The following is a 22332-nucleotide window of genomic DNA, read 5'->3' as shown; positions in this document are numbered from 1 at the left end:
CTCAATGGGTTAAGTCTCTGCCTTCGGCTTAGGTCATGATCTCAGGGTCCTGGGATCCAGCCCTGCATTGGGCTCTCTGCTCAAGCAGGGAGCCTGCTTCCTCCTCTCTCTCTCTCTCTGCCTGCCTCTCTGCCTACTTGTGATCTCTGTCAAAAAAAAAAAAAAAAACAGCTATATTAGGATATTATAAGCATACCATAAAATGGACTATTTATGGATTTTATTTACTTACTTGTCAGAGAGAGAGAGAGCACAAGCAGGCAGAGGCAGAGAGAGAAGCAGGCTCCCCGCTGAGTAAGGAGCCCAATTGTGAAGATGTGGGACTGGATCCCAGGACCCTAGGATCATGACCTGAGCCAAAGGCAGCCACTTAACTGACTGAGCCACCCAGGTGTCCCTAAAATGGACTACTTTAAAGTATACAACTCAGCGCTTTTTAGTATATTCACAGAGTTGTGCAACCATCACCACTAATTCCAATATTTTCATCACCCCCAAAAGAAACCACACATCCAGTTGCAGTCATTCACCTCCCCACACCCCAGGCCATGGCAAACAGTAATCAAACCTTTCTCTCTTTAGGCTCACTTATTTGGAAATCTTTATAAGTAGAATCATTCAATATGTGGCTTTTTGTGTCGCCTTCTTGGTGTAATGCTTTCAAGTTCACCCATGTTGTAGCTTTTATCTGTACTTCATTCCTTTTATTGGCAAATCAGATTCCATATCAAATTTGGTTCATTCCTTCTTTTTTTCTTTTTCTTTTCTTTTAATGCAGTCTCTACACCCAAGATCGGGCCCAAATTCACTACCCCAAGATCAAGAGTTGGATGGGTTATTCTGCCCAATAACTACCTGTTTTCTGTCCAAGATGTTTCAACCTCTAAGCTAACTTTCCAAAGGCATGAGCTCTAGGCCATGAGGCTGATACTATGTCTTTTTTCCTCCCAAGGGAATGGTTTGTGTGCTATGTTTTAATATTAAAATTACTTTACACATTGTGTATACACCTTTTTGTAAATATATAAAGTATCTCTGAAAGGATATGTAAGAAACTGGTAAAATTTGTTGTTTTGGGGAAGGGGATGTAGGGGGACAGGGAAGGAAAGCTTACTTCTTACTCTATCCTTTTTCACTCTATATCCTTTTGTAAATTGTTCAAAATAAATAAAAATAATAATTACTTCTTAAATAGTAAACAGTAATTACTTCTTAAATAGTAAACAGTAAAAACCTTGAATAGATGTATGAGGCTTGTTTATTAGAAAAGAACTTTAAAACATTTTTTTTAAAGATTTTATTTATTTATTGGTCAGAGAGAGAGAGAGAGTGCACAAGGAGGCAGGGGGCAAGCAGAGGGAGAGGCAGGCTCCCTGCTGAGCAAGGAACCCAGTGTGAGACACATCCTAGGAGCCTAGGATCATGACCTTAGGCAAAGGCAGACGCTTAACCAACTGAGCTGCCCAGGTGTCCCTGAAAGGGAGTTCTTAAATTATTACACTGACCTTGCAAAACACACATATTCTTGAGGTGACTGGGTACCTCAAAGGATTAAGTGTCTGCTTTGGGCTCAGGTCATGATCTCAGGATTCTGGGATCACACCCTGTGCCCTGCGTCAGGCTCCCTGCTCAGTGGGGAGTCTGATTCTCCCTCTCCCTCTGCCTGTGCTCTCTCTCTGTTAAATAAATAAATTGGATCACACACATATATTCTCACTCCTCAAGCCTTTATGACTGCTGTTCCCTTAGCTTGGATTGGCCTTCTCTTTATCTTCCCTTTTACACCAATAAAAATCTGACAACTTGTGTAATTTTTCAATTTACAGAGCACTCTCAGATACAACATAATCTAACCTTCAAATGCAAAATATACAGTAAGTATAAATATTTTTATCTTCATTTAATAAATAAGAACATTGAGGCTTAGAAAGTGTAGCAGCTTTTTCCAGATCACAATTACCACATTTCAGAGCTAGAATTCAAATCTACAACTTCTAACAGGTTAAGTGCTCTACCTTTTCTTTTTGTAAGCAATGAAATCCTATTTCTTTAATGGATCAACTCAGTAAAAATGTACAAAGGTTTTTACTAAGGTGTCGTGTAATTTTTTTTTAAAAGATTTTATTTATTTATTTGACAGATAGAGATCACAAGTAGGCAGAGAGGCAGGCAGAGAGAGGAAGGGAAGCAGGCTCCCTGCTGAGCAGAGAGCCCAATGCGGGGCTCAATCCCAGGACCCTGGGATCATGACCTGAACTGAAGGCAGAGGCTTTAACTCACTGAGCCACCCAGGCGCCCCTTTTAAAAAAATATTTTAAGTAATTTCTACACCCAAGGTGGGGCTCCAATTTAAAACCCTGACAGCAAGTGTTGAATACTCTACCAACCCTGCCAGCCAGGCCACACAAGTGTTGTGAAATAACATTACACAATAAATACTACACACTTACTAAAGATTATGATGTAGATCTGTACTTACCATGGAAAACTTGGAAAAACATCCATGATATTGTATACAAGGAGAAAAGCAACTTAAAAACAAAGGTACAGGGGCGCCTGGGTGGTTCAGTGGGTTAAAGCCTCTGCCTTCAGCTTGGGTCCTGGTCCTGCAGTCCTGGGATAGAGCCCCGCATGGGGCTCTCAGCTTGTTGGAGAGCCTGCTTCTTCCTCACTTTCTATCTCTGCCTGCCTCTCTGCCTACTTGTGATGTCTGTCAAATAACTAACTAAATAAGCCTTAAAAAAAAAAGAAAGAAAGAAAGAAAAAAGAACAGAGGTACAAATTTAACACTTAAAATGTTTACATGTGGAAAGAAGCTGAAAAGATATACGTGTTTTTTAAAAGTCAATACTCTAAAACTTTGTGTATTACTGATAGATAAAACACGTTAAATGCTACTCTGTGCCAAATGCTGGGTTACATCTATTTTACATGTATTGTTCCATTTAATCCTCATGATAACCAACTTGCCTAAGACCTTGATGCTAAAAATGCAGCTGAACTGGACAAGTATCCGACCCAAAAGCTCACGCTCTTCGGAGCCAGCTATTATCATCCTGTCTCAGATACAAAGATCATTTATTTCATAATCAGAGAAACCCGTGAGTTTTCGGTTCAAAACTCCGCTTCCCCAGGCCTCTGAATTGCCCTAACGTTGTTTGTCTTACAGCACCTGGGGCAATCTCATTAGCATTTAATTTGCTGGGTTCTTCTCTTTACGGCTCTTAGATTCGGGCTGCCAGGCCTGAAACCTGGACCCAAGCGTTCCTTACGTGCTATACTGAAATGTTATACGAACTCGTCTCAAGGAGAACTTGAAATGAGAAGTGCTCACACGATATTAAGAATTTCTTTCTAGGGGCACCTGAGTGGCTCAGTGGGTTAAAGCCTCTGCCTTCAGCTCAGGTCATGATCCCAGAGTCTCTGCTCCGCGGGGAGCCTGCTTCCTCCTCCTCTCTCTCTGTCTGCCTCTCTGCCTACTTGTGATCTCTCTCTGTCAAATAAATAAATAAAAATCTTAGAAAAAAAAATTCCTTTTAAGAAATGCTGAGTCTGGCCAAAACTGAGGCCTCTTCATTTCCCTCTCACATGGCTGTCTCCTTGCTTGCACCTTCTTTATCCTCTCTCCCTCCGCAGCCCTCTCCCCCTCCCCAGGCCGGTAGCCTAAGAGTGTCCTCGGTCACAGGCCTGCCCCAGTAGGCCTCCCCCGGAGCCGCGCTCCTTCTCTCAAGAAAGGAACGAGGAGGAGGCCTGGAGCATTCCTCCACGTGGGCACGGGGGCCGCCATCTCACGTTCTGGCAGGAGCTGTCTGCGGGGCCCGAACCGCAGCCCGACCTGCCCGTACTCAAGATGGCGGTGGCGGAGGGCGTGGCCAGCGACTCGGAGGTTCCGAAATGGTGAGGAATCATGGCGGCCACCGAGGAGCGGATCCGGGAGGACGGAGAAGAAGAAGAAGAAGAAGAAGAAGAAGAGGAAGCAGTGAGTGGCACGACCGCGGCCTGCGCGGCGGGGGTGGCGTGTGGGGCAGCTAGTCGGGACGCGGCTGGCGGGAGGGAGAGCCCGGGCCTCCGCCCTAGCTGCCAGACGGTAGTAAATGGGGAAGTAGAGGACGTTACCTTAGGCAGCGTCGCTTGCGTCCTCTCGTTCAAAGCAGGACCTGGTGCTCGCCAAGGTTGGGATCGCTGCCGTGGGGATTTTTGGCTTCGCTTGTTAACTGCTTCTTCCTACACACTCGCGCTAGCACGTTAACGCCTCTTTTTCTTCTACCAGGAGCAGTTGGTTCTGGTGGAGTTGTCGGGCATTATTGATTCAGAGTTTCTATCAAAATGTGAAAATAAATGCAAGATTTTGGTGAGTCTAGTTGCATTGGGTGATTTCCGTAGATTTTCTTACATTTAAAGAAGAATGAACAGTGAAACACGTATCCCCAAAGATCTATTCCTCGTGACAAAGCGCTGGATGCTAAGGACAATCAGAGAGAAGCACAGAGGGACTATGGGAGCAAATAGGAGAAAATGCCATAGTTGGCTTGAGTGTCTGAATGTGTGCCTGGGGAGAGTTAAAGATTTAGAGGAGGTAGCGTTTTGTTATTAACCAGTATATTTCGAAAAAAAAAAAAAACTTTGTTTTAGGTAGTGAGCGGGGAGAGAAAACAATGCAGACAGGCTCTTCCTATGTGCATGCAGAGATTAACTGGAGAAGGGAGGCAACCTAAGAAAAGACTTTCAAGACCTCACACTCTGCTGTTGACTTGAGCTGTGGTGTCATGTTACCATCTGTTTTTATCACTTTACATAAAAATCTTTGAGCTACTGTTGACAAAACTTTCTCTGTTCTTACCTTAACTTGAGGATGTTGATTGAAATACACCTTGCTGCTTGGCTACGAATGCAGCATTCTTCAGATTGTAACTGCAGTGATCAGAGCATTTTTAGCTTACCTTGCACTTGCTAGGACAAACTCCGGAGGTTCCCCAGTTTTGGAGATCACTCTCCTTGGTAGCAAGGCTCTTTGTTTTTTGGTTTTAATTGATATGTAATTGACATACATCATTATATTTCAGGTGTACAACATAATGATTTAATAGTTGTATGTACTAGGAAATAATCATCACAGTCAGTCTAGCTAATATCCATTTACAATTTTTTTTTTGTAATGAGTATTTTTTTTTCCAATTAAGTAAGCTTTGTGCCCAACATGGGGCTTGAACTCACAACCCCAAGATCAAGAGTTGCACGCTACAGACAGCTCACCAGGCACTGTGTTGTAATAACTTTTAAGATGTTACTCTCTTAGCAACTTTTAAGTGTACAGTATGGTATTATTAAGTAGAGTAATGCTGCACATTACATCCCCAGGACTTATTTTATAACTGAAAGTTTGTATCTTTTGATTATCTTTACCTATTGCACCCAACCCCTCAAGGATTTTTTTTTTTTTTAATAGAGGGAGAGGGAGGGCGCCTGGGTGGCTCAGTGGGTTAGGCCGCTGCCTTCGGCTCGGGTCATGATCTCGGGGTCCTGGGATCGAGTCCCACATCGGGCTCTCTGCTCAGCGGGGAGCCTGCTTCCTCCTCTCTCTCTGCCTGCCTCTCTGCCTACTTGTGTTCTGTCAAATAAAAAAAAATAAAAAAAAAAAAAAAAAAAAAAAATAGAGGGAGAGGGAGAAGCAGAAGGAAAGGGGGAGGGAGAATCCTAAGCAGACTCCATGCCCAGCATAGAGCTCCAGGTGGGACTGGATCTCATGACCCACCTGGACTGAAATCAAGAGTTGGATATGCTTAACCCACTGAACCACCCAGGCTCCCCTGCAAGGCTTTTTCTAATGATGATTTTTTTTTAATGACTTTGTATTCTGTTGCAGGGAATTGACACTGAGAGGCCCATTCTGCAAGTGGACAGCTATGTCTTTGCTGGAGAGTATGAAGGTAGGAGGCTGTCACAGATGAAACTCCTTTTTTTATATGATTTTCAGAGAAAGTTACTCTTATTTCTCAACAAATTGCCTTCAACTTTTCTGCAGACACTCTTGGGACCTGTGTTATATTTGAAGAAAATGTTGAGCCCGGTAAGTGTGTGCGTTGCTGACTCAAATCTTTTTACTATGAAATACTGCCAGCTTACTTTTGTACAGTAGTTAAACATCTCATGTGCCCATTGTCTAGCTATATCAAATCCTACCATTTTGCCAGGTAGTTAAAATACATTCCAGATACATTTGAAGCCTTGTGTATAACCCTCTCTAAACCTATGCCCTTCCTCTCTTGGTAATCACTTTTCTGAATTTGATGTTTTTCTTTCTTTACTTGATTTTGTATTACATAGATATGTATCCACAGACAGTAGTAGCATTTTTTTGTGTATTTTCAAACTTGATACAAATTATAGCATATTATATGTATCATTGTATATATTTTTTCAGGTACAGATAGGTTTTGAGATTTATACAATTGGTAGGTTCTATTTTCCCTGTTGCTAAGTATTCTATTTGTGACCATACCACAGTGTATTCTTCACCAGTAATTACTAATAACTATGTAATTAGTTACATAGTAATTATTTCACCAGTAATTAATAACTATGAAAATTTATTGAATGCCTACTCTATGTCAGGCATTGTTCTAAATGCTACATGTATTAACTCGTTTAATCTTCATCACAAGTCTGTGAGGTTGATACCATGGTTGTCTTTATTTTATATTTGATGAAACTGAAGCACTGAGAGGTAAATAACATTCCCAAGGTCATACACAAAGTAAGAGACAGAGCCAGGATTTGAACCCAGGTGGTGTGGTCCAGAGCCTGTAATTTGAACTATACTTTTTAACTCACTGCAGAGATGCTGCCATGAGTATTTTGTGTCTCGTGCATGGATGCAAAAATGGCCCTAAGATATACACTTAGAAATGGAATTATTTGATTGCTGAGTGTGTGTTAGGTTTAACCATATGAAATTACCCATTTGAACTGAGTATGGACGGCTTCATGTGGTTCACCCTAATAGGTAGTGCTAGGATCCTTTCTGAAGTGTAGTGTCAGTGACCTATGGCAGCATGTGGAAGTTTCCAGTGTTCTTCACACCTCCAGCTCAGAGCCTTATCGTCTCTCTTGCCTGCGCCCACAGTTTCCTGTAAAGCTATAACCTCGGGCAGCAGGTTTTCTCTCAGTCTTCTTTCATGATTGAGAACATCCTCACACCAGACTGGCTTCAAGTAGTAAATCTGACTTTGATGCTTCATTTTGAGTGGTAGAATCTGAGACTTCATGACCCTGTAAGGCCGCATTCCTGGTCCCACTTCCCTGCTTCACGGCTGGAGCCTAGCAGGCCTATAGGTTTAACTTCATGCACAGCTTTGTGTTTTGGTCCTCTGGAGATGTTGTTTTGGGGTCTAGTTTTGCCTTCAGTTGTTATGTATTTTATCTGTCATTTCTCTTTACTGGGAGCAGGAGGGATGAGTTAAATTTTGAACTTACTACACTATCTCACCAGGAAGTAGTTCAGTCTGACCCTTTAGCTGGAATTACTGAGGCTTAACATGATTATTTGGTGGCATCAACAGTAAAATAATTGAGTTCATTTTATGTTCTAGGTGATACAGAAGGCAGTGATAAAACAGTGCTGAAATATAAATGCCATACAATGAAGAAACTCAGCATGACAAGAACTCTTTTGACAGAAAAGAAGGAAGGAGAAGAAAACATAGGTTAGTTCACTTAGCTCTCTGAAAGTAGGTGATTTACTGTTGGCTTTGACAATGACACATTGCTGCCAGGACATACCTTGTAGTAACAACTATGTTCTATGGAAATCAAGAGTGCTCCCTGAAAAGTACCAGATATAGATTTAGAATTCATTTGAACTGTAGGGGCGTTTGGGTGGCTCAGTCATTTGAGCTTCTGACTCTTGATCTCAGCTCAGGTCTTAATCTCCTGGCTGAGTTTGAGTCCCATGTTGGGCTCTGCTCTGGGCATGGAGCCTCCTTTAAAAAAAAAAAAAAAAAGATAAAATAAAAAAAATTCATTTGAACTTTAATGTAGCAAAGGGCACTGGAGACATTTAAGAAATTTCTTATCTCCTTTGCACTGGAAAAAATCGGGAGGAGTTTGTCAAGAACCTTGATAGATTTCTAACCCCTAGGGAATTCAACAGCTACCACTACCCACACCCCTCCTGTAATTAAAAGTTCTTTGTGAGTGGAGATGATAGAATCTGGATTTTCAAGTGAAACCCTAGAGGATCTCCTAGAAACTTGTGGCAGTGTGGCAGCCTTCCCCAGGAAGCTAATAACTGGAAGAAGCTAGCTTTATATGTTAGGGAGGGACTGTAAAACCACAGTTGTTGGACCTGAGTTTCATTCTTTTTTTTTTTTTTTTTTTAAGATTTTATTTATGTACTTGACAGACAGAGATCACAAGTAGGCAGAGAGGCAGGCAGAGAGAGAGGTGGGGAGGCAGGCTTTCTGCGAAGCAGAGAGCCCAATGCGGGGCTCAATCCCAGGACCCTGAGATCATGACTTGAGCCGAAGGCGAAGGCTTAACTCACTGCGCCATCCAGGCGCCCCCTGAGTTTCATTCTTAACACCCATCCACTGAGCTTTCTCCAGTGGTCACCCCGAAGTGGAGACTTTAGTCTAGTGCTTCTTGCAGCCATAGCACGCACATGTTTGTGGAGATAAACAGATAATCACTTGATAGTTTAAAAGCTCATTGCTCCTAAGTGAAATAAGAGAGAGAAAGACATGATTTCAATTATGTGGATTATAAGAAAAACAAACGAATAAACAAAAATCAGAAAGAGACCCATAAATACAGAGAACAGACTGGTGGCTGCCAGAGCAGGGGAGAGCTGTAGGATGGACAAAATGGTTGAAGGGGAGTAAGAGATTCAGGCTTCCAGTTATACATGAGTAGGTCATGGGCGTTAAAGGTACAGCATGAGGAATACAGTCAGTGGTATTGTAATCGTGTTGGGTAGTGACAGATGGTAGCTACAGATGTGGTGAGCATAGAGTAATTTATAGGCTTTTCAGATCACTGTATTGTACACTGTGTTGTACACCTGAAACTAATTATCACTGTGAAACTAACATCACATTGTATGTCAACTCTACTTCAATTTTTAAAAATTTTTAAATTTTTATTTATTTATTTAAATATTTTACTTATGTATTTGTCAGACAGAGAGAGTACAAGCAGGGGGAACAGCAGGCAGAGGGAGAAGCAGGCTTCCCGCTGAGCAGGGAGCCCTATGTGGGACTCGATCCCAGGACCTGTGGTCATGTTGACCTGAACTGGAGGCAGACATTTAACTGACTGAGCCACCTAGGCACCCTCAATTTTTTTTTTTTTTAAAGATTTTATTTATTTATTTGACAGAGATCACAAGTAGGCAGAGAGGCAGGCAGAGAGAGAGAGGAGGAAGCAGGCTCCCTGCGGAGCAGAGAGCCCGATGTGGGGCTCGATCCCAGAACCCTGGGATCATGACCTGAGCCGAAGGCAGAGGCTTTAACCCACTGAGCCACCCAGGCGCCCCCACCCTCAATTTTTTTTAAAGATTTTATTTATTCATTTGAGAGAGAGGATGAGCAGGGGGAGGGACAAAGATAGGAGAAGAGAGAAAGCAGACTCCCCACTGAGTGTGGAGCCTGACATAGGACTTGAGCCCAGCACCTAGAGATGATGACCTGATCCAAAGTCAGACACTTAACCGACTGAGCCACTCAGGTGCCCCGCAACTATCCTTCAGTTTTTAAAAACTCACATAATTTGAGAAAAGGAAAAATAAAACTTCATTGCTCAAAGACATATTTTGGACTCTAGTGTAAACAGGACTCTAGGGACACCTGGGTGGCTCAGTTGGTTAAGCAGCTGCCTTCAGCTCAGGTCATGATCCCACCGTCCTGGGATCGAGTCCCACATCGGGCTCCTTGCTCGGTGGGGAGCCTGCTTCTCCCTCTGCCTCTGCCTGCCATTCTGTCCGCCTGTGCTTGCTCTCTCTCCCTCTCTCTCTGACAAATAAATAAAATCTTTAAAAAAAAAAAACAAAAACAGAACTCTAGTGGTGAATATTTATGGCTTGGTTTATTCTGTTTTAAGGAATAAACATTTAAAAGTACATTAATCACGTAGAAATTAATTATACCAATTACACATAAAAAACTTTGTTCCTAACATGTATATCACAAAACTATCCTCCTTTTTAATACTATGAAAAGAACAGGAAGAAAGAGGTACTTGAAATTCTAGAAAGATTTTGAAAGGTAGTTACATATCAGATAGATTAGCTGTTATTTATTCTTTTTATTTTTTATTCTTTTTTTTTTTTAAAGATTTTATTTATTTATTTATTTATTTATTTAATTTTTTTTAAAGATTTTATTTATTTATTTGACAGAGAGAGAGAGAGATCATAAGTAGGCAGAGAGGCAGGCAGAGAGAGGGAAGCAGGCTCACCGCCTAGCAGAGAGCCCGATGCGGGGCTCGATCCCAGGACCCTGAGACCATGACCTGAGCCGAAAGGCAGAGGCTTAACCCACTGAGCCACCCAGGCGCCCCTAAAGATTTTATTTATTTGACAGAGATCACAAGTAGGCAGAGTGGCAGGCAGAGAGAGGAGGAAGTAGGCTCCCCACTGAGCAGTGAGCCCGATTCAGGGCTCAATCCCAAGACCCTGGGATCATGACCTGAGCCGAAGGCAGAGGCTTTAACCCACTGAGCCACTGAGGCACCCTATTTATTCTTTTTTAGAGAAGAAAGTTGTAGAATTTTCTTTTCTGCAGTCTTTAATAATCTAATAGGCCTTTGCAAAGATAATGGTATTTTGCTTAATTACATAAATTAGTTAGCCAACTAGTCAAGGCTGTATTGGTTATGTATTGCTGCATAGTAAATCATCTCTAAACTTAACAGTTTAAAAAAACAACAAAGATATTTTCCACAGTTTCCATGATTGAGGAATTTGGGGATCAGCTTAGCCAGGCAGTTCTGGCTCGATGTCTCTCTTGATGTTGCAGTCAGTATGTTGGCTGGGTTGCAGTGACCTGAAAATCTAAATAGAAGATGGCTCCCTCGCACGGTTTGTGCCATCTTTTAGCAGGAGGCCTCCATTTGAGGGCCTTCCTGACACGGCAGCTGGCTTCTTCCAGATCAAGTGATCCGTGAGAACAAGGTAGAAGCCACAATATGTTTTATGAACCAGCCTACAAGTCACATTCTGTCATTTCTGCCATTTCCTGTTCATTATGGGGAGAGATGACACAGGGGTAGGAATACCACCTGAAGACCTTTGGGGACCAACTTGGAGGCTGGCGACCAACCACAGCAATATGCTGCAGGTAGAACAAAATAGAAAAAGATGAGGTTCTCATGTTCTGGGAATTTGCACTCTAAATCCCATTGAAACACACGTATGAATGTGACTCAACACCCATTTCATTCAGTCTAAGTATTTGGAATGTGCCACGTATCATGATAAATATCAGAATAGGCTTGATGGCTTCAAGGTTTTGAACTTGGTGACTAGGGGAATGATGCTATTGGATGGGGAAACCAATGAGAGAATAGTTGAAGCTGACTAGAGAGAAAAGGACTAATCAGCTTTTGATAGAAGGATATTTTATGTTAGTAGTATTAGAAGACATGGCATCAGCTGTAAGGATGTTTCAACAAATTGTCACAGAAGAGTTGGTTTATGGTGGGGAATAGGAGCAGTGGGAAGTGTGAACAGGGTGGCAAAGGTAAGTTGCCGTATCTTAGAGATCTCTGATGGCATTTTTTTTTTTTTTTTTTTTTTATTTATTTGACAGAGAGAGAAATTACAAGTATTCAGAGAGGCAGGCAGAGAGAGGGGGAAACAGGTGCCCTGTTGAGCAGAGAGCCTGATGTGGGGCTTGATCCCAGGACCCTGAGATCATGACCTGAGCCGAAGGCAGAGGCTTAACCCACTGAGCCACCCAGGCGCCCCTCTATCTGCATTTTGAAGATGACATAAATAGCTCAGACTTGCTATAGAAATTAATGAGGATCCATTGAAAATATTTGAAGGGGTCATAAGGATAAACGAAAAAAAGGACTAGCATTTTTCTTTTTTTAAGATTTATTTATTTTAGGGGGCGCCTGGGTGGCTCAGTGGGTTAAGCCGCTGCCTTCAGCTCAGGTCATGATCTTGGGGTCCTGGGATTGAACCCCGCATCGGGCTCTTTGCTCAGCAGGGAGTCTGCTTCTCTCTCTCTGCCTGCCTCACTGCCTACCTGTGATCTTTCTCTGACAAATAAATAAATAAAATCTTAAAAAAAAAAAGATTTATTTATTTTAGAGAGAGTGCACACAGGGGAGGCGCAGGGGGGGAGGAAAAGGAGAGGGAGAGAGAATCTTAAGCAGACTCCCCACTGATTATGGAGCCTGATGCAGGGCTCAGTCCCACAGCCCTGAGAGTGTACCTGAGCCAAAACCAGGAGTCAGATGCTTAACCAACTGAGCCCACCTGGGTGCCCCCAAATTACTAGCATTATTGAAACAATACTTGATTATAGCGGTGGGTGGGTTAGGGCTGTGACTGGAAGTATGAAACGGGCAACAATTTTTTTCAAGTTTTTTTTTGTTGTTTTGGTTTTTGTTTTGGAGAGGTGTCTTATAGTTGGATGTTCCAACTCAAAATGACATGTGAGTGTTGAGTTGAAAGATGATAGGGTAGTATCATCTATTACGGAAACTGAGGAGAAAATTATAGGGAAGTGAAAGACTTCTATAATGCTTGAGGTGGCAGTGAGAACTCAGATTATCTCAGTGAGTTAGGAATTAGACTCAGGAAAAGGGGCTTGAATAGTAACTGAAGTTGATTAGTTTCAGTGATTTTTTTTTTTTTTTTTTTTTTTGTGGTCTCAATTATTTTTAGAAAATTTTAATTGGAGGAGCACCTGGGTGGTTCAGTCAGTTAAGCGTTTGCCTTCAGCTCAGGTCATCATCTCTGGGTTCCGGGATCAAGCCCTGGGTTGGGCTCCCTGTTCATCGAGGAGTCTGCTTCTCCCTCTCCCTTTGCGCCTCTCCCTGCTTGTGTGCTCTCTCTTGCTCATGCTCTCTCTTTCTCATGAATAAATAAAACCTTTAAAAAAACTTCTAATTGAAATATAATTGATACACAATATTAGTTTCAGGTGTACAACATAGTGATTTGGTAATTATATACATTACAAAGTGCTCACCATGAATATAGTGACCATATAGCTTCTACAATATTATTGACTCTTTCACTTACAGTGATTTTGATGTTGCATATAGTACAGGCCTTCCAGGGTTTCCATGTAAGATGGAAATAATGTGATTGTTTATCAGTAGTCATGGCACCATGTTCATTGGTTTATGTTGAGGCTTTAGTTTGACATGTATTCATAGGATGAAAAATTAAATTAAAGAGAGGGGTGCCTGGGTGGCTCAGTTGGTTGAGTGTCTGACTCTTAATCTCAGTTCGGGTCTTGATCCCAGCATTGCTGAGTTCAAGCCCCACATTGGGCCCAACACTGGACATCGAGCCTCCTTTAAAAAAAAATTAAAAATAAATTGGGTGCCTAGGTGGCTCTGGGTTAAGCTGCTGCCTTCAGCTCAGGTCATGATCTCAGGGTCCTGGGATCGAGTCCCACATCGGGCTCTCTGCTCAGCGGGGAGCCTGCTTCCTCCTCTCTCTCTCTGCCTGCCTCTCTGCCTACTTGTGATCTCTGTCAAATAAATAAATAAAATCTTAAAAAAAAAATTAAAAATAAATAAAAATAAAAAAATAAAAAGAAATACATGTAAGTAACTGAAATTCCTTTTACATATTTCTTTCTTGGTTTGTCCTCCCATCCCTCACTAGGTGGTGTGGAATGGCTGCAAATCAAGGACAATGAGTTCTCCTATAGACCCAACATGATTTGTAGCTTTCTGCATGAAAATGAAGATGACGACGTAACTCCAGCCTCAGATAAATCCTTGGAGTTGGAAGACCAAGAGATTCCAACGAAAAATAATTCAAACCTGGGTTATGAACAGGGGAAATCACTGAACTTGGAAGTAGAGAATTCTGGTCCTCTAATTGATATCCCTTCTTCTGAGACAGAAGGTTATGTTTTTATGGAAACTCAAGATACTGTCTAGGAAATCACTCCTAGATGAAATGTTTCTCATTATAACTAATAATGAACTTTTTGGAGTTTTTATATAAAATAATCGTGTGGCTTTCAGTTCACTATATTATTAGTTTTGTTGTCTATACGTGCATTTCTGATCATAGCACAGTTTAATATACCAGAGTTGTTAAGGACCAGATATGAATTGAATTTTTAAAAATCTGGTATAAATGACTATAGGGACCCTTCTTTAAATTTCTTTAAATTGGAAGTTTTATTAAGGTAAGTGTATAAGTTTTTTTTATTGCATCCATCACAAATTACTACAAACTTAGTGGCTTAAAATGACACAAGTGTATTATTATATAGTTTTGTAAATCAGCTATCTGACATGGGCTGGGTTAAAATCAAGATGGTGACATGACTTCATTCCTTTCTCAAGGTTGAGGGGTAGGGGAGACTGTTTCCTTGTTCATTTAGTTGTTGGCAGATTTCAAATCTTTGCCATTGATGGATCAGTGTCCCATTTTCTTGCTGTCATCTGAGGGCCATTTCCAGCTTCTAGAGGCTGTCTGCATTCTTTGGCTTATGGTCCTCTTCTCTTCAAAGCTGGTAAATCTCTTCCTTCTTTTGCTTCGTCCTATCTCTGACCCACCTTGCTAATTACCTGACCCAGTATCTGTTCTTTCCTTAATTCTAATCCGAGAATTATTGGTGTGTATCCATATATGTTATCCATTGTGTATCCATATATGTGTAAATATGTGGCTGTATGAATAAGTTCTGGCCAGTGATATGGAATTATAAGTGTTGAGTGATGGATGCTTCTGGAAAGTTTCCTTAAACTTTAAGGCATAAAGAGAGATGGGCCAGTTCAACTTCTTTTTTTTCCCCTGCTGGAACATGGTGGCTAGAGCTTCAGTAGGCTTTTTGAACTGTAAAGAAACTTTGGAAATAGAAGCCATGAGTGGCAGAGCAACAAGATAGAAGGTTGGATCCTGATATGATGCTGCCCTGGACTGCCAGGAATAAAGATTAATAAATCTTTTCTTTTTTCCTCATGGTGAAATGGCTTCAAACTTAGTGGCTTTGGCATTGTTTCTGGAAATCTACTAGACAAGGTAATAATTGAATGTCAACTGTGATGTGAGGCAATGTTTGTGATTAAAAATGACTCTTTATTGGGGTGCCTGGATGGCTTAGTTGGTTATGTGTCTGACTCTTGATCTCAGCTCAGGTCTTGATCGCAGGGTCATGAATTCAGGCCCTGTGTTGGGCTCCACACTGGGCATGGAGCCTGCTGAAAAAAAAAAAGAAAAAAGACCCCTTATGGGTAAATTGTGTCTAGACCTGAAAGACTATGACAACTATAAATGCCCATTGGAAAATACAGACTTTGTTTGTTTGTATTTATAAGTAGGCTCCATGCCCATCGTGGGGATTGAACTTATGACCCTGAAATCATAAGTTGCATGGTCTACTGACTGAGCCAGCCAGGCGCCCCAAGCATTAGGTTTCTTATTACAAAGATTCCTGAAAGCAGCACTCATGGCTGTTTCAAGAGATGTTAGTTCTTGGGGAAGCTGAAGTTTCTAAGCCAGCATGGCTTCTGCATGCACCCAAACGATCTTGTCTCCTTAAACCTGAGCTGACACTTGGGGGCCAGAGTAGAGCCTCCTGTTGAAACAAGCATTGTGCTGCTGTGCTGTTTCCTATGAAGTTAAGTGAGTCTGGTGCTGGGTTCATTCCCATAAGACCTGTTGGGTCCTGTGAGTGTGAATGTCCTTCCAAACCTGGGACAACTCCTCCTCTTCGGGCAGAGAAGACACTGCAACTACCTACCTCCAGCCTTTATGTGCAAGAAATAACTTGTCTCTTGTCAGAGTCACTCTGTAATAGCCACACTTAATCCTATTACTACCTTACCCATTTTGAAAAGTAGAGAAAAGTATAAGGAAGTAGAATGCAAGATTCTTGAGATGTGTAATCTTGCTAAAGAAACTGATCTAGACTGATGTAGTTCTAACTTGAAGAGGATAATAAAGTCTTACATTCTGGAGAGAACATAATGTGTTTTAGTTCCTTACCTGGAAGTGAGAATAAATGTTTGGAATTTAGTAAAATAAACCTTATTTTTCAACTATGAAATATTTTGTAAGACCAGAACTTCACAAATGAATTTCTTCATCATTGATCTGCCTTACTGACTTACTAGAATTACTTACAAATGAATCTTGGAACTACAGTCTCCATGTAGCTGTCACAGTACTACTTCTAACACTGAAACGATACTCTATTTAATAACGATAATGATATTCTATGTAATAGGATTATATTGCTACGGTGTGCTGTGGGGCATTATTCCTTAAGGCCATTATGGAAATGTTAGGAAATCCAGGCATTTGTTCATTACGAACTACATAGTTAATCATAACAAATTTATGACAGATACGGCCAGCTGAGTGAAATTATTGATGATATCATGTGGTTAGCTATTCAGTAGCAGCTGATAATTTTTTAGAATCTGTTTTCATTTCATTCTGTTCCCATACGAAACCACACAAACTTCCTAATGTGTCAGGCATACATAGTATTTTCTTCCAGAAATGTCATTGGTTCTAAAAATGGGTTTGCTGTCTCTCTTTTATGACTTCCACCATTATATTCTTATGGAATAAGAGAATCCTGTTTTGTTTTGTTTTTAAAGATTTTATTTGTTTATTTGACAGAGATCACAAGTAGAGAGGCAGGCAGAGAGAGAGAGAGAGGGAAGCAGGCTTCCTGCTGAGCAGAGAGCCCGATGTGGGAATCGATCCCAGGACCCTGAGATCATGACCTGAGCCGAAGGTAGCAGCTTAACCCACTGAGCCACCCAGGCGCCCCTTAGGTGTTTTGTTTGTTTCTTTGTTTTAAGCTTTTATTTATTGGTTAGAGAGAGAGGGAGAGAGAGAGCACAAGCAGAGGGAGTGGCAGGCAGAGGGAGAAACAGACTCCATGCTGAGCAGGGAGCCTGATGTGGAACTCATCCCAGGACCCTGGGATCATGACCTGAGCTGAAGGTAGATGCTTAATCAGCGGAGCCACCCAGGGATCCCAAGAGAATCCTTTTTGTAAAATTATCTAGAAGTACACATTATTGACTCAATACAGAGTGAATATATACTTTTCTTTTTTTTTTTTTTTTTAAAGATTTTATTTATTTATTTGACAGAGAGAGACCACAAGTAGGCAGAGAGGCAGGCAGAGAGAGAGAGGAGGAAGCAGGCTCTCCGCCGAGCAGAGAGCCCGATGCGGGACTCAATCCCAGGACCCCGAGATCATGACCCGAGCCGAAGGCAGCGGCTTAACCCACTGAGCCACCCAGGCGCCCCGAATATATACTTTTCTTAATTACAACATGTTTCTAGATACTGCTATGTATATTTTTTCTTTTAAAATTTTCTTTTGGGCAACTGGGTGGCTCAGTCAGTTAAGCTCAGTCACTTTAGCTCAGGTCATAATTCAGGGTCCTGGGATTGAGTCTCATATTGGGCTCCCTGTTCTATGGGGAGCCTGCTTCTGCCTCTGGCTCTCTCAATCCCTCTCTCTCTCACATGAGTAAATGAATAAAATATATATATTTTTTCTTTTTAGGGGGGATGGGAGGGACAACTGATACTTTGTTTGGGGTTTAATGTAGTTGTACTTGCATATCATGTATAAGGGTGTCAAGAAAGCAAAGTCCTAGTTTTCTCAGATCCAACATAAGAGTTCTTTCACTATCATGTCTTTATAAATCCTTATTTTCTATTCATATTCCATGCTCCCATTTGGTGATTGTATTAGTTTGCTATTGGTGCTGTAACAAATTACCACAAATTCAGTGGCTTAAAACGCATTAAATTTATTGTCATTCTGGAAGTCAGCTTCCAAGATTAAGTTTTATGGGGTTAAAATCAAGACGTTGATAGGGTTGCATTCCTTGTGGAGACTCCAGGGGAGAATCCATTTTCTTATCTTTTCCAGCTATTAGAATTCCTTGGTGTGATGTCCCAAATGTAACATCTTCAAATCTCTCTCTCTCTCACCTGCTTCTGTCATCACATCTCTGATTCTTAAACTCCTGTGTCCCTTGGGGTCATGGGATTCAGCCCCACATTGGACTCCATGCGTGGCAAGGAGTCTGCTTGTTCTCTTAGTGCTTCCCCACCCTACCACCCGCTCTCAGTCTCTCTAAAATAAATAAATCAAATAGATAGATAGATAGATAAAATCTTCTAAAAATTTAAAAATAAAATATTTCAAAAGCCCACAAAAGACAAAAATAATAGAAGAGAAAAATACTAACAAAGAACAAGGGCAACAACTAGAAAACTAATATCTGTGATAGATATGAATCCTACTATATCAGCAATAATTTTGAATTGCAGTGCTCTGAATGCACTAACTAAAACAGAGACTATTTATCAGAGTAAATCAAGAGACAAGACCCAACTAAATATTGTCAACATGAAACCTACACTATATACAAAGACACATAAAGATTAAAAACAATGGAGAACAATATCATTCTAACACTAATCCAAACAAAGTAGGAGTAGCTATATTAATTCAGACAGAGACAACTTAAGATCAAGGAAAGTTATCAGGGATAAAGAGGGACATTACGTATTGATAAAGTGGTCAATTCTCCAAGAAGACATAACAATCATTAACATGTGTGTGTCTAACAATAAGAGTGTCAAAATACACGAGGCAAAACTGATAGAATTTAAAGGAGATATAGATGAGTCCACTAATAGTTGGAGATTTCAGCAACTCTATCAGAAATGTGCAGATCAGGTAGGCCAGAAAATCAACAAGGACATGGTTGAACTCAGCAACTCTCAGTCAACTGGTTATAATAGACATCTATAGCCTACTTCATACAGCAATAGAATATACATTCTTCTTAAGCTCTCATAAACATTCATCAAAATACATTTACATTTAGGGACAAAAAATACCTTATCAAATTTAAGAGAATAGAAATCATACAATGTCTACTCTTCAAACCACAATAAAACTAAACTAGAAATCAATAACAGAGCTGGGGAAATTCCAAAATATTCAGAGATTAAACAACACAAGTAACACAGTGCAAGAACTCTCAAAAGAAATTTTAAAATATTTTGAACTAAATGAAAACTTGTCAAAAGTTGTGGAATACAGTGAAAGCTGCACTTAGAGGGAAATATATAGCATGAAATGCATATAGTAGAAAAGAAAGAAAAAAAAAAGAAAAGAAAGATCTAAAATCAATCATCTAAGCTTCCATTTTAGAAAATTAGGAAAAAAAAAAAAGCTAATTAAATCCAAAGTAGGCAGAAGAAAGCAGTAATAAAAATTAGAAGACAATGAAATTGGGGGCACCTGGGTGGCTCAGTGGGTTAAAGCCTCTGCTTTAGGCTCTGGTCATGATCCCAGAGTCCTGGGATCGAGCCCCACATCGGGCTTTCTGCTTGGCAGGAGTCTGCTTCCTCCTCTCTCTCTGCCTACTTGTGATCTCCATCTGTCAAATAAATAAATAAAATCTTAAAAAAAAAAGAAGTAAATGAAATTGGAAACAGGAATTCAATTGAGAAAATCAAAGAAACCAAAAGCTGATTCTTTGAAAAGATCAATAAGTGCTCGCTTCGGCAGCACATATACTAAAATTGGAACAATACAGAGAAGATTAGCATGGCCCCTGCGCAAGGATGACACGCAAATTCGTGAAGCGTTCCATATTTTTTTAAAAATAAAAAAAAAGAAAAGATCAATAAAATTGCTAAGACTCAAGCCTGGCTAACTAGTTAAAGAGACAGATTTTTAATATCAGAAATGAAAGAGGAGAACTTCCTCAACTTGATAGAGACTATTTACAAAAAACCTCCTGTTAACGTATTAATGGTTAGAAACTTGAAGCTTTCCTGTTGAGATCAGGAAAAAGGCAAGAATGTCCCCCCTCAACACTGCTTTTTTAACATTGCACTGGGAAGTCCAGTTAATGCAATCAAACAAGAGAGGGAACTAAAAGCGTATAGATTGAGGAGGAAATAAAATTGTTTGCTCCAGATGACATGATCATCTAGTGAAAGCATCTACCAAAAAACCGGCAATGAACAAAGGGAATTAGAAATTTAAAACATAACTATTTATATTAGCAAGAGGAAAAAAATTAAGTATTAATAAAATACATACAAGATCTATATGAGGAAAACAATAAAACTCTGATAAAAGAAATCAAAGAATTAAATGGAAAGATATTCCATATTGACAGAGAGAAATCACAAGTAGATAGAGAAGCAGGCAGAGAGAGAGAGAAGCAGGCTCCCCGCTGAGCAGAGAGCCCGATGCGGGACTTGATTCCAGGACCCCGAGATCATGACCTGAGCCGAAGGCAGCGGCTTAACCCATTGAGCCACCCAGGCGCCCGAAGACTCAATATTTAAAAAAAAATTTTTTTATTTTAATTTCTTTTTAGTGTAACAGAATTCATTGTTTATGCACCACATCCAGTGCTTCATGCAATACATGCCCTTCTTAATACCCACCACTAGGCTCACCCATCCCTCCTCCTTCCAAAACCCTCAGTGTGTTTAGAGTTATAGTCTCTTATGGTTCATCTCCCTCTCCAATTTCCCTCAACTCCCTTCTCCTCTCCATCTCCCCATGTCCTCCGTGTTATTTGTTATGCTTCACAAATAAGTGAAACCATATGATAATTGACTCTCTCTGCTTGACTTATTTCACTCAGCACAATCTCTTCCAGTCCCGTCCATGTTGCTACAAAAGTTGGGTATTCATCCTTTCTGATGGAGGCATAATACTCCATAGTGTATATGGACCACATCTTCCTTATCCATTCATCCGTTGAAGGGCATCTTGGTTCTTTCCACAGTTTGGCAACTGTGGCCATTGCTGCTATGAACAGTGGGGTACAGATGGCACTTCTTTTCACTACATCTGTATCTTTGGGGTAAATACCCAGTAGTGCAATGGCAGGGTCATAGGGAAGCTCTGCTTTTAATTTCTTAAGGAATCTCCACACTGTTCTCCAAATTGGATGCACCAACTAGCATTCCCACCAACAGTGTAAGAGGGTTCCCCTTTCTCCACATACTCTCCAACACACATTGTTTCCTGTCTTGCTAATTTGGCCATTCTAATTGGTACAAGGTGGTATCTCAATGTGGTTTTGATTTGAATCTCCCTGATGGCTAGTGGTTATGAACATTTTTTCATGTGTCTGATAGCCATTTGTATGTCTTCACTGGAGAAGTGTCTGTTCATGTCTTCTGCCCATTTTTTGACAGGATTATCTGTTTTGTGTGTGTTGAGTTTGAGAAGTTCTTTATAGATCCTGGTTATCAGCCTCAATATGGTCTGGATTTCAGTTCTTCCCAGATTGTTGTATAGATCCAGTGCAATCCCAGTCAAAATGCTAGCAAGTTATTTTGTGGATATTGACAAACTGATTTTTTTCCTTCATTTTTTAAAGATTTTATTTATTTGACAGAGATAGAGCATAAGCAAGGGGAGCAGCAGGCAAAGGGAGAGAGAGAAGCAGTCTCCCCACTGAGCAGGGAGCCTGACATGGAGTTCGATCCCAGGACTCTGGGATCCAGCGTGACCTGAGCTGAAGGCAGACTGAGCCACCTGAGCACCCCTGGCAAACTGATTCTAAAGTTTATATAGAGAGGTTTCTGGTGGCAGGGTCTGTGGAAGCAGGGGTAGGTGCCGTGTCCGGCCAGGAAGGTGGCAAGAAGTAGCCTCTGAAGCAACCCAAGAAGCAAGCCAAGCAAATGGACGAGCAAAATAGGGCATTTAAGCAGAAACAGAAAGAGGAGCAAAACCCTGAGGAGCTAAAAGTGAAGGCTGTGGGGGACGGCCCCTCTGGCCACAGGTGGAATTTAGAAATATGACAAAAGTAAGCTGTTTTTTGTGCCTGAGGCAATGGTGGTCCTTAATTCCATTCCTGTTTAAACATCTGGATTCCCTGTTATAGTATCTGTTGTCACCTATACTAGAATAAAGTGTTGTCTTAGATCCTATTGTACATTTAATAATAAACTTTCATAAAAAAATCAATCAGTCATTAAAAAACTTAAAAGTTTATTTGGAGAAGAAAAGACCCAGAATAGCCTACACACCACTGAAAAACACAGTAGGAGGACTGAAACTACCCAGCTTTAAGACTTGGTATGAAGCTACGGTAATAGAGACAGTGAGA

At 40.9% G+C, this 22332-nt stretch overlaps 1 protein-coding gene, 1 non-coding gene and 1 pseudogene across 2 annotated transcripts; all 3 read left to right on the top strand.

The window, feature by feature from the left end:
- Positions 1–3827: 3827 nt before the first annotated feature.
- Positions 3828–15294, top strand: GTF3C6 (general transcription factor IIIC subunit 6). Its single transcript, XM_059176848.1, has 6 exons — positions 3828–3979; positions 4271–4351; positions 5864–5927; positions 6023–6067; positions 7590–7703; positions 13847–15294. The coding sequence occupies exons 1-6, from the start codon at positions 3908–3910 to the stop codon at positions 14125–14127; spliced, it is 657 nt and encodes a 218-aa protein (XP_059032831.1). The 5' UTR covers positions 3828–3907; the 3' UTR covers positions 14128–15294.
- A 3613-nt stretch (positions 15295–18907) lies between these two features.
- Positions 18908–22148, top strand: LOC131834554 (translation machinery-associated protein 7-like; annotated as a pseudogene).
- On the top strand, positions 19745–19851 carry LOC131834893 (U6 spliceosomal RNA). The gene has a single exon (XR_009354987.1). It is a non-coding gene; the product is annotated as a U6 spliceosomal RNA (small nuclear RNA).
- Positions 22149–22332: the final 184 nt, after the last annotated feature.

This window comes from Mustela lutreola, chromosome 6 (genome assembly GCF_030435805.1).
Source record: "Mustela lutreola isolate mMusLut2 chromosome 6, mMusLut2.pri, whole genome shotgun sequence".
NCBI lineage: Eukaryota > Metazoa > Chordata > Mammalia > Carnivora > Mustelidae > Mustela > Mustela lutreola.
This window is presented reverse-complemented; position numbering and strand designations above follow the sequence as displayed.